General features: G+C 41.5%; 1 protein-coding gene across 5 annotated transcripts in view; it reads left to right on the forward strand.

The window, feature by feature from the left end:
- MAPK10 (mitogen-activated protein kinase 10) overlaps positions 1-12,774 on the forward strand; it is a 178,389-nt gene that overhangs the window by 148,135 nt on the left and 17,480 nt on the right. For all 5 annotated transcript variants that reach the window (XM_018576207.1, XM_018576205.1, XM_018576204.1 and 2 more), the window contains 2 exons: positions 7,511-7,693; positions 11,510-11,634. In XM_018576207.1, coding sequence (XP_018431709.1) covers positions 7,511-7,693; positions 11,510-11,634 — 308 coding nt within the window. The remainder of the gene's footprint in view (positions 1-7,510; positions 7,694-11,509; positions 11,635-12,774) is intronic.

Consider the following 12,774-nt stretch of genomic DNA (forward strand, 5'->3'; position numbering starts at 1 on the left):
GCGGCGTGTGTAGCGTGGATGCGGGCAGGTCTAGCAGTGGCAAGCATGAGGCGGGAAGGAGGTGCGGCATGTGGAGCGTGGATGCGGGCGGGTCTGACAGCGGCAAGCGTGATGCGGGGAGGAGGTGCAGCGTGTGGAGCGTGGATGCGGGTGGGTGGTTCTGGCAGCAGCAAGCGTGAGGTGGGTAGGAAGTGCGGCATGTGGAGCGTGGATGTGCGTGGGCAGGTCTGGCAGTGACAAGCGTGAGGTGGGGAGGAGGTGCGGCACGCGGCGTGTGTGAAGCCGTGAACAGGGACAACTAATCGAAAGCGGATTTATCGATGATTGAAAATGTTGACAACTTTTTCAATCATCGATTATAATCGACTTAGTCGATTACTTGTTGCAGCCCTACATTCATCCCTGATTTCTGGGTACAGTCCCCGGATTCAGGAGACCATCCCCTGACAAATTATGTCCCCGGGAACATAAAATAAACCAATTTTTTTGTTTAATACTCACCTGATCCCGTGATCCAACAAGCGCGTCCTCCCGTCTCCCAGGTTGTTAGAAGCTGCATACAGAGCGTTCTGGTTACTACTTAAACCAGCTCGCTGTGTGCAGCTTCTGAGAAGATACGCTATTAGCATAGCGAGGAAGCCGGCTGCGCATTTTGCATCGCTCCCGTTACACTAACAGCTTATCTTCTCAGAAGCTGCACACATCGCGCGCCAGTTTAAGTAGTAACCAGCACACGCCGTATGCAGCTTCTAACAGCGTGGGAGACGGGAGGCCGCACTTTTGGTGGATGCAGGGATCAGGTGAATATAAAAAAAAAGTTTGTTTTATGTTCCCGGGGATAAAATGCCCCCGCATTTTGTTTTAAAAAGGTTGTCACCTTACCTTGGCCTGGTGGTCAGTGGGGGGCTCCATGGACCCTGGTTGTGGGGGGTGTCTGCTGTGGCCGCAGCTGCAGTGGCTCTCTCCCTCTGCCGCCTGTTTGTTACCTGCACCCGGCTGGCCAGCCCGCATCCAATGCGCCTCTGCGATCTGCGGCCGCTCAGTCCTCAGAAGGCCCAACCGGGTGGCCCTCTACAGTGCCTGATTACATGGCCGCGTCTGCCTGATCCAGCCAGCCCGGCTCGCATACCGAGGCAATCCGGGGTGGCTGTACCAGGTAGACGCGGCATGTTAGAGGGCCCCTGCTGGGGCCTCCCAAGCACCTCCTTGACAAGCAGTGGCTGCACTGATCACAGAGCCGCGTCGGATGCTGCGGGCGGCCAGGTGCAGGTGGCAGCGGGGGTCAAGGGGCTGTTCGTGGTGGCATCAGAGAGGCCCGGGGGGCAATTGCCACCCTGCCCCCCGCCCAGTCCGCCCCTGCGTCAGGCACATGCGCGATGATGTTGCAGCAGGGTGTCGCCTGGTACCCACTCTGGGGGACACCCGGACCTCGGGACGCCCCTGGCAGGGATCCCAATGCTTGCTCGCCTTTTGCCATACCATGCGGATATCAGCCTACAGGCCTTTTTGAACTTTATTTTTAAAGGAGAACTATGAGGTGAGTGCTTTTCACTCACCTCATAGTTCTAGCCGACCTGTGACAATGAGACTGTCACAGCTCGGCTTGGTGAGCTACAGCTCGCAGTATACTGAGCCTAGGGTGACGGGAGGACGCTAGTTTGTGTCCACCCGTTACCCTAAGGAGAACTATGGGGAAAAGCCTTAGCCCCATAGTTCTCCTTTAAAGTGGTACTACACCCTCCTCTCCTTTACAGCCAAGAAATGTGCCATCATAGCCTCTATTTGGATTGCAGTTGCCATATTGCTGCACATGTGATTAGCTATGACATCAGCCATTTGAAAGCTTGAAAGTTCAGCTGAGAGCTCAAATAAGCACACTGGCAGCCTTGACAGTTGGCATTCCTTAAATTCCTGTTTAAGGAGACAGTTAAGTTGGTGGGGCAGTTCTGATTAATTTTTTTGAATGATCAATAAAGTTTTAGAAAATTAACATTAAATGAACACTAAACTTAAAAATAAAATAAGTTCAACCTTATGTTTGTATTTGAAATGTGTTAAAACGTGACTTCGGCCACATAATCAACTCTGGCTGGTATACTAACTGAACATACTTTACCTGTTAAAAAACAGCTACAGTACTTAAATACTCCCCAAATATTCAATTACTGCATTTATGCCACGTGTATCCGTGAAGTTGTTGCAAATGTCACTAAATGGCTTGGAGGTTATGTGCTTTATAAATATCCATTGGTGAATGTTTATGAATATGTCCCTAACAATTGGCTTATGCTAGATGTAGGTTTTAACATAGTGCCAGGATATTTGTTTTACAATTTGTGACCTTTGTGACTTTGACCACTTTTCTAATGACACTCTTATATGCGTTGTACTATACCCTCAAGACCTAACAATGATAGTTGAATGCCTTCATATGTCTTATGTTTCAATTTTATTTTAAAGCATAAATGTTTTGTGCCTCTGAGCTATTAAAGCTGTAATCTTCTGCCATTTTTTATTCATTGTGATTAAAGAAATCTTTCACACCATAGGAGTTGCCCTGAAGAAAACGTATATATAGTAATCTTTTATTCTCTCAGGAATAACGGGGCCAATTCAGCAAATGTTCGTTGATCTTTTAAAGTCCCACAGAATATTAAGGACTAATGTTATGAGCATTTACAATGAACCGTTAGGCTTTTTTTTTTACATTATTAACGTGTCTAAAATTCAGCTAAAGTTGAGGATGCTTTGAAATCGTATAGATGAAATATATTTATGAGTGAACATTACACTGGTTTGCATACTGTGTACATACTTCAAAGTGCCAGGATTTGTGAGTGCTATATTACAGTGCCATACACATTTATCCATGCCTGTATCTCTTTCTTATTTGCCTTAATGAATGAAAAGAGAGGCATGGAAGTTTTAAAAGAGTAATGCTACTACTTAACAGATGGTTATCCTGAATATGTCATTTTGCATGCTGTGCTCAAAGGTAACTTATTAAAGATGAAGCAAGTAACAAATAGATTTGCACATGGAAACCCAGTCTCCTTTTTCCTAGTGCAGGTTTGATAGTACAATTTAAAACCTTATTAAGTTTTTTTGGATTTTATAAACTGGCAAGATATTATTTTTAAGAGATACGTTCTGAGAGCAGCAGTCACTGGTCCATGACTGTTCCCTATCTGTATTTCCATTAAATAACTTTGGTATCATGGATGAGCAGACCCAGGGACCCACAGGCCCCCAGACAGTTCTACCATATAATAATTGTGTTGCAGTTTATGTAAGGTCCTGCAGGTAATGATGTGTGGCACAGCCAGGGGCAAATTATGTTATCCTACTATGTGTAATTCTTTACAGTGATTTTGTGTTCCTACACTATTATACTTAACTATGTCTTTAAGCTTGCTAAGCACAGCTAACCACATTCCTTAATAAAATAGAACTATTCTGTAGTGGAAAGTCTGATGCTGGCTCTAAAACCAGCCATATCTTACACAGTTGCTGTCTGTACCTTCTTGTTCAGGTGACTTTCGCACCCCCAAACCAACTTCTGTAGGCATCACATTTGTAGAGATGCCACAGGGAGAGGAAGTAAAGGGAAATCTCCCTAATGGGATCATAGATACCGTAGATAAATAAATAACCACATAAACTGAATACAGTTTATGTGGTTAATTTGTTTCCAAATGCTTGCATTGAGGGCTTGTTCACACCAGAAGTCGCTTTCAATCGCACAGCTGTTGGTGTGCGTGTGACCTGACAGTGCCAATGCGCTTGATCGAGCCACATCACACTGTTTATAATTTTGGGTTAGAACTTTATTGAAATGTCACAAGGGCCATTTCATTAAAGTGACATTAAAGTCACAAACTTTTTTCTCCCCCCCCCCATGCTGCTTTAAGGACTTACCCTAAATTATGCCTCTTGATCCAATCATCTTCTTCTTTCCAGTAGTTTTCAGGAGTCCCTCCAACGCTGGTACCGGTCTCTCATTCAGCGCAGACTCCTCCTGACCAACGGTGTCTGTCCGACGTGCACACTCCGCGCTGCGTGCATTCACCTCCACTGTGTCTCTCCTCTTCTCCCCGCCGAAGATCTCTACTGCGCATGCACCCGCTCTCACGCTCCTGTACGGCTGCTCAAGAAGCTTCAGATCTTCAGATGGGAGTGAGTGGCGGAGACACAGGTATGCTTTAACCTTTTCGGTAACTTTTTAATTTTTTAAAAATGTTTTTGCATATATCTACAGCTTGCTAGCAGTAGATATATGCAAAAACAAAAGAGAGTTTAATTCAACTTTCTACTTTTTCTAATTCTTTTAATTCTAAGTTCTGTGGGCTCACTACAGTGGAATGCAGTTGTACCGCATCTCACTACGGTGCGCTTAAAAACAAGTACTGCATGCCACACTTTTCCTAAGCACACACCACTGCAACTCAGTGGTGTGAACTGTTACCATCCATGACAAGGAAAATTGCCATGTCTTGCATTCAGGCAGCGCTAGAGAAAACGGCCATCCGGCCGAACGCTAGAGAGCTAGCCCTGAATCAACCACAGAACTAGCATAACACGTTGGCAGTGGCTAAGAGGAGTTTGTAAATTAGCTCCCTTTTGGTAGCTTGGATATTTGTTCTCCTAGTTTTGACCCCTGTGATTTTGACCCCTTTTCCACTCTTGTGGAACTCATGTTGAACTCTTGTTTCTCATGTTGTACTGTACCATCCAACCAAGACCTAACAAGGATAAGCAAATGCCTTTATATGGGCTGGAAAAGTGATGAGGTGGAGTGATTTGTTGCAGAAGGTGCTCCCCTCAATACATATTTAGTTCTTTGAATATTAATTGCTTGACCTACCCTATGAACCAGCCTTTCTCAACATAGCTTATTGCAAAGTAAGACTGACATTCAAAACAATGCTATGACTATTGTAGATCTGACTTACACACTTTTGATTTGTAATATCTGTTTTATTTTTGAATGCTTTGTTAGAAACATGCCATATACTAATATTGTAGAAAGCTATGATGAATCATCTAAGATAGAATAACATATATCAGTTTAGAAGGACTGAATGGATAATGTGGAACAATATTACTGAACAGAAAACAGTGTACATATGACCTATGCCCTTTTGGTTGACTTATACTGTTGTCATGTTTAATGGGTGCTGCCTGCCATATAATAAGAAAGTATGGGTTATATAACAGTGTGCTAAATGGCAAATATGCAGTAACTGACCTCATCCACCTTTGTGCATTCCGCCCAAATTATTTATTTGCTCCCAAATTACGCTGTTGCATTACGGCATGCAGATGCATGCTTTAAAATTGTTTATGTAATGTGTTTTCTATTCAATTCATGTCTATTATATTGTACTTGTCATGTATTTAGTGGCTTTCATAGATGGCATAAAAGTTCAACGATGGCTTTTCCTGCTGACTTTCTCATAAAGGCTTCATAAAATTCAACTGCAGCTATTTCAAACAAAGAGATAGACAGGAAAAGGGTTAGAGTTTCTGTTTTTCTGTCTGTTTGTAATTCCAACATGGCAGTTTTCCCTCACTTTCTCTCCCTCTGGACCCTGACAAGAAATGAAGTAAACAGGGACAGAAAGGCATATAACCTTTTTGTTGCTGTCTCTTTTCCTATTGCATAGATTTTCCATCACTTTCCGTACCTCCAATCCCTAAAATTATGTTGTATATAGGAAGTGAGGGAGAGTCTCCCCGCGGCCAAACAGTCAGCATTTAACAAAAGACTTACAGTAAGGAATCTGTGCCCACAAAATGTCAGTAGAGGGCAAAGAACTGGTCACCAGTATTGCCTTTGGTCTCCTTTCAGCTAATCTTATCACCATCACTGACTTACCATGCCTTATTGTGCACTGTGTCTCTGTGTGTAGGGGGCTATTTTGTTAGAGGAGCAGAGATTTTTTTCTTCATGTCGGAGCTGTCCCCTGAGGACTAGTGATCTGATGAAAATCCAACAAGCAGCAAGAGAACGTCACAAAGCAGGGATCCACAGAATAAATGTAGAAGTAGAAGCAGGGCGATGCATGCAGTGCAGATTCCACTCCACGAATCAGTTATGACATCATCAATTCCCAATCCCAATCTCATGATACTAGTAGTCAGAGGCACAGTGCCTTAGATGTCACACTGCAGATATACATCTATGAGGTTGTTGGTACAGGAGTGCCTAAGCACACTCACATACCAGGATGTTCACTGCTATTTTTCAGGAGAAATTCAAGGCAAAATGAACACTTTTCAGGCTACTGCTTTGGCACAATTAACATTTCTAGATGTTTCCAATAACAAATCAAATCTTTATTTTTTTAGCTCGGTCTGCTTTACATCCTAACAGACTTTCTAAAGCAGGGAATTCACACATAGATTATTTTTTTCAGCCTGCAGGCTGAATAAAGGAAATAAAAGAAATCTAACAGATTCCTCAATGCACACTAAACAGCATGGATGGACAACTCTTCCCTTCCAGGGTATTGTTTTGTGACAGCAGGGGTTAATCTATCTGAAAGTTAATCTACAGTGATTGCAGCGCACACACACACACACACACACACACACACACACACACACACACACACACAAAAACACTCTTTCCTAAACAAAAAGCTTTGGGTGGAGTTACATTTTGGGGCATGTTCATAATGCAGTGAATGTGACATTCATCAAACATTCAATGCGGGTGAATGAATCAGGTATTTATTTTTACTGTTGTAGAAATATACCTCCTTATTTCTAGGGCTTTGGATAAACTTTTTTTTTACCCAGATATTTTCCTGTTAAGTATTTCCCAGCTCTACACACCAATCACAGTATAGGGTGTTTATTGTTACTTACAGAAAAAGTAGTAGGAGGTGATCAGCATACCGTACTGAGAATATGGCAACTTTTACTAAGGATCCGATACAATCGTAGCTGATGCATTTTAGCTAAAATATTCAACAGATCCATTATTAATATGGAATCCTCAAAAAAAAATAACTTCAGTTCAATGTGCTTAATATACAGTACATCGTTCTGACGTTTTTACTCAGATTGGTGTTACTACAAGTGCGAGCTATCTATACTACTTTTTTAACAAGCCAGGGTAGCAGAAAGATTGAGATGCCCATGCATGGCTTTGTGATAGCTGCAGCTTCAGAGACGTGACAGAACCTTTGGATGACACTGTAGAAAGCCAATTACATTATACTGTCTTTTATTAGCATCTGCCTTCCTGTTTCTATGGCATTGGTTAGTCATACAATAATGTCCTTTCTCAAGATTTACACAGTACTTTTATAGTTCTGCTTTAATATACAGTATACCCTAGCTGTTTTCCCTTCTTCAGCAGGTGCCTATGAGCTTCAAAATGGCTAAAAGCTTGCTAAGAGTGCGTTCACATTATCATGTGGAAAACACCTTGCTGCATAAGTTTACACAAATAGAGTATCGGAAGGGAAAGTTTGTTTTTTCCTTGACATGCCTTTTCTAGATATTGACCAGTGGAACAAAGTGATAGAACAACTGGGAACACCGTGTCCAGAGTTTATGAAAAAGCTTCAACCAACAGTTCGGAATTATGTTGAAAATCGACCCAAATATGCTGGTCTCACGTTCCCCAAACTTTTCCCAGATTCTCTATTTCCAGCAGATTCAGAACATAATAAACTGAAAGGTAAGTTCTATAATATAATATTGGAAGATCATTTATTTATCTGAATTACAATAGTCATTTTCTTCACAAAATTGTGGAAACTACATTTTCCTTGTCTAAAATTATGTTTATGTGTTGACCATAAAGGTCTGTATTTTTAAACAATTTTCAGAGGATATCATCGTGCAAAACTCTAATTGTTCCTTCTGTGCGAATGGAGACAAAAATTAATGTTCTTAGTTTATTTTATTTTCAAGTCCAAAGTAATATTAGGAAAATACTGCAAAATGGCCACTTAGATGGAGCTGAGGAGCATAGGCAATAAATTCTTATTTCCGATAGTCCTCATTTCCATCTAGTGACCTTATTGGAGTAATTTCCTAATATTACATTTGACCTGAAAAGAAACTATGCTAAGACCATTCATTTTTGCCCTCCATTCTGATAGGACAAACAATTACAGAGTTTTGCAGGAGAAATGGCTATGTGAATTGATTATAAATACACCCCTAAATGCAAATGAAAAATTCCATACTGATGATTTTTACAAAATCAATTTTCAGAGAGCTCCATGGGCAGTCTGTTGAAAAATAAATATATATAAAACCTCTGCACTGACTTGTACTGTGACAACAAAAATCTGCCACTTGGGAGGATTGCAGTACAACTCAATAGGGAGAATTTGATCACAGCAATAAGTGAACAATAGTGGATGTTTTTGTCATGTGATCTGCTGATTTACCACATGTTGGTAGTTTTTTTTTCTCACAAAGGGCAGTGCTATGCTGCAACCTACAGCATATAGACTGTGATCACTTTAGATATCAGTTGTTTTGCATGTCTGAAAACTAGTGTCATATTAGTTGCCCTAGGTGTGACAACATACCATTGGTTTTTGCTCTATGCTGGTAAATGAATATATTTATTTTGAAGATTTTTTGGGAGGTTTGGACATGGTTACTTACTTACTTGTACAAATGGATTTGCCACAAGTTCCGACAGTTTATGTTCAAGTAGCCTGTCTGTGCAAATCCAATCATTCAGTTCTCACGTAGTTTTATCATGTAAGCATATATTGGGCAGAGTTTGATCTACTGTGAAGTGCCAATGTGATTTTTGCAATAGAAATTAAAGTGACTAACTTTAGGCATTCAATCTTAAAGATGCATTCACATTACTTCACTATTAACAAAAATTAGGGCTGTTACTGATTACAATTTTCGTGTTGGATTAATCGAAGTTTTTTTTTATCAATTAATTTCAATTAATTAAAACGCACATACAGATCCAACTACATTGGCCTATACACATACAGCACAGCAATGAAGTAATAAAATGAACTAGGATCACACTAATCCAGCACGTTATTAATCTCACGTGCCCCACTCAATATGGCCGCCGCTTGAGTGGGGCAACTCAGAATAGTAACGTGCTGGATTAGTGTGATCCTAGTTCATTTTATTGCTTCATTGCTGTGCTGTATGTGTATAGGCCAATGCCTTGGAGTTTGGTCCACACTTGTGGGCGCACTGACCAGCTGGGAAGATTGTAGAAGAAAGGTTTGATGTCAATTGGCAGGCTGCACAGTGATGTTTCCTTTACATGTAAGTATAACCTATTTAAAAATTGATAGGGCAGAACAAGTTTCTTGGGCAAACTCACCGGCCCAAGTGGCTCCGTCGGCTAACGAAGGGAAGGGGGAAGGAATCCGGTGACGTCACGGACATCGAAGTCACCGGACTCCACCCCCCTTCCCTTTGTTAGCCGTCACGGACATCGACGTCACCGGTGACATCGATGTCTGTGACGTCACCGGATCTCCGACGGCGGAGAGGTGAGTGTTTTCATTAGCGATTAAAAGCATTTTAATAGATCAAAAATGTTAACGATTAATCGAGGAATTAATTGTTAATTTCCGCAGCCCTAACAAAATGTATCTTATTTGGGTATCACTTGGCTGTAGATCCTCAAATCATCTCTGATTTGGTGCTGACACTGTCCTTCCTTCTGGAGGGTGGATACTTTTGTTCCCCGTGCTCGATCCTAAGTTTAATGTCACTTTACGTTTCCAGTAGTGTACAGGCCCACAAAAGTGGAGAGGTTGGTGGTAAAAAAATGCAGCACTGGAACATTTTTGTGAGGAAAACTCTGAAAAAAAATATAGAAGGTGACTTGGCCTGGTGTGGGACTACCACATTTATTTGAGAACGTATGTAATTGAGACTTCTGTTTCTATTAAAATGTTAGAACTTAGTTTTTATTAGGTACTCTAGAAGGGATGAGTGCTGCTAAAGTTTGTAGTGTAAATGCAATTCTTGAGGCTCGTTTTAGCAACCTATAAAAAACATTTGTATCTGGTATTAGATTTGCTTTAAAACTGATTATATTTAGATTGAAGTACTATTCATGGCATCCACTTGTCATTGATGCACCAACAATGGGATATTGGATAGTTGGGCAGAAATAGAAGTCCTAGTAATAGTTAGGGTCCTAGTAATCATACGTGCAGACATTTAGACACTGTAGCTACTCTAATGAGCTGTGAACACCAAACAGTATCAGTAAAGACTGCAAGAATGGTTTATGCATAGTTATTCCTATACTCCAACATCCTGGACCAAAAAAAGCAATACAGTGTTAAAACAAACCTATGAGAATGGAAATGTATAAATTGCCATTTCTGGTCTGATTTTTAAAAGTGCAGGCTCTGTGGTTGTGGGAAAGCAGAAAATAATACATAGTGCATCAGTTTGTGGCATGTGGTGTGCTGTTATAGGCTGTTATATAGCTACAGCAGTGGAGAAGTAAGCAGGTGCAGTGGTGATCAGAGGGGAGCACAAATGCAATGGCAGTAACTGGACAAGTATGTGGGTGCAGTGGCAGCCAGTGGAGAAATGCATGGTTAATGCAGCAGTGAATGAACTGGGTGGGTTCAGTGGCAATCTGTGGAGAAGTTAATCTCTGAAGTAGCAGTCAGTAAAGAAGTATACTCCATGTATATATATTTTTTGTATGCATACCTATACACGGTGTGGCATTGTGTGGCAATACCAGGGTATAATGTGGCATCATAATCACCCAGGACTCTAAGCCAGAGGTGCTGAGTGGCTCCAGGAAGCACATACTTTTTCCAGGAAAGAGCTGGCTTTTCAGTTCTTTCTAGGTTTTCTGGATTATAGTTGGGATCCTGGAGCCAAAAGATTTCAAAAACAATTAAGAGGGATGACATCTCAATTTCTGGGTCTGGGCTTTAGTAGTGACCAGCACCCAATGATTGTGCCCCTGTGAACAACCCTTATGAAAAGGCTGCTGGCTAGTGTTCAGGGTTCCACCTGGGAGACAGGAAAACTCCATTCAGGAGTCAAAGTGGAGTCCAGTTCAGCAGGGATCTGCGGGCTGTATACCAAGTGTACAGGTTGGCACAGTTCTGAGGCTGCCTGGAAGAAACAGACAGTGGCTCAAGGATTGAAGACGGAGCAGCAGTTCTGCCAGAGAAAAGCCAAGAGGCTGGATGAGCATATGTGGTGTATTTTTGTAAAGAGACGCTGAACAACCCCTGCAAGGGCAACTGTCTTGTTATTTGTGAATTTTCTTTTTTAATAAAAGTGGGCAATAAACCTTTAAAAGAGGATGTGTTCTTAAAACTCTACTGTTTGAAGCTAAATCTCAATGTATATGTTATGTTGCTGAGGACACCCAGTAATTAACACATTGTGCTTTTTTCATTATTGTTACGATGCATGTCAAGCATATAAAGTTTTTGCATGAGTGTGACAGCAATATGTTGTATTTACCTGTTAGCTAATAGGAATTCTGCTACCACTTTCACTTATACAGCCAGTCAAGCAAGAGACCTCTTATCAAAGATGCTTGTCATAGATCCTGCTAAGAGAATATCAGTTGATGAGGCACTACAGCACCCTTACATAAATGTATGGTATGACCCTGCGGAGGTGGAGGCGGTAAGACATTTTATTCTTCTTTTTTGCCAAGACATAACAGATGAAAAGAAATATGGCTTTTGATGAAACTCTCCAAAGGGAACAATGACACATATAAGTTGTCTTATTGGTAGCTTATATAACGTTGCTTAAAGAAAAACTCTTCAATAAACTGTGGAAGTGTTGGAACTTTTTTATTGCTCTTTGCTTCCTCATTGTAAATATTTGCTTTCCCTTCCTGACATGACAGGAAGTGAGAGAAAATCTTGTTCAAGTAAGGTGGAATTTCACTTTTGACAATTGCCACTGTAGTAGGTGTTACCATTAATAGATCATTAGTAGATTTCCCCCTCCCTCTTGTTTAGGTGTCATCTGTCAATGAAGTGATTTCTGTTTTGATGACATTTGTCACTTGGATAGGAATTGAGGATGAGTCTTCTGAACAAAGTCACAGACCAGAAAGAGGTGCCCACCCTTCCTCTAAATTGTGCTACATTTTAAAGGGCAGCTCCATTTTTTTGAAAACTTTGGTACTGAAAGACACGACAGTAAAATTATAAATAATATTTATTTCCCTGTTTCATGGGACAGGCTACTGATTCATTGTGTCTTAAAGGGAATAACCCAGTTGTGTGTAATTTTTGGGGATGGCTTACTAAAGCTAAGGTATTTTAAAATCCTATTAATCTGATTGGATAACCAAAGTGAATAAAGGAGAGGATAAGAGATCAGCTTGTAGTAAATCAGCTAGGAGGAGTTTACAAAAAGGTAACCTCTCTGAGAAGAAACTGCATTCACTGTCACTGAGCCATCATAAGACTATTTCCATAGTCTTACCCACCTTAGTGCTGCCTACCTGGTCTGACACCTACCTCTGCCCCCCATTCCAGTGATCTTCACTGGGAGGCCCTGTCTGAACACCCATGGTTTTTCTTCAGAAAACCAATTTCTGGTACCTGGGAATGGAGAAGCATGTGAATCTCTTAGGGGGGTTATTCACACAGCTGCTGAGGGCAGCTGTGTGAATAACCGACCCGAAGTGAAGTGAGCCGAACGCTGTTCGGCTATTCACTTCAGGCTTGTACGGCTGATTTCAGTCATGCACCGACTGAAATCAGCCGTACATCGGCTGCTGCGGCTGGCTTCGGGTCGGCCGAACAT

This window comes from Nanorana parkeri, unplaced genomic scaffold, assembly GCF_000935625.1.
Source record: "Nanorana parkeri isolate BGI_ZX_2015 unplaced genomic scaffold, ASM93562v1 scaffold59, whole genome shotgun sequence".
In the NCBI taxonomy this organism is placed as follows: domain Eukaryota; kingdom Metazoa; phylum Chordata; class Amphibia; order Anura; family Dicroglossidae; genus Nanorana; species Nanorana parkeri.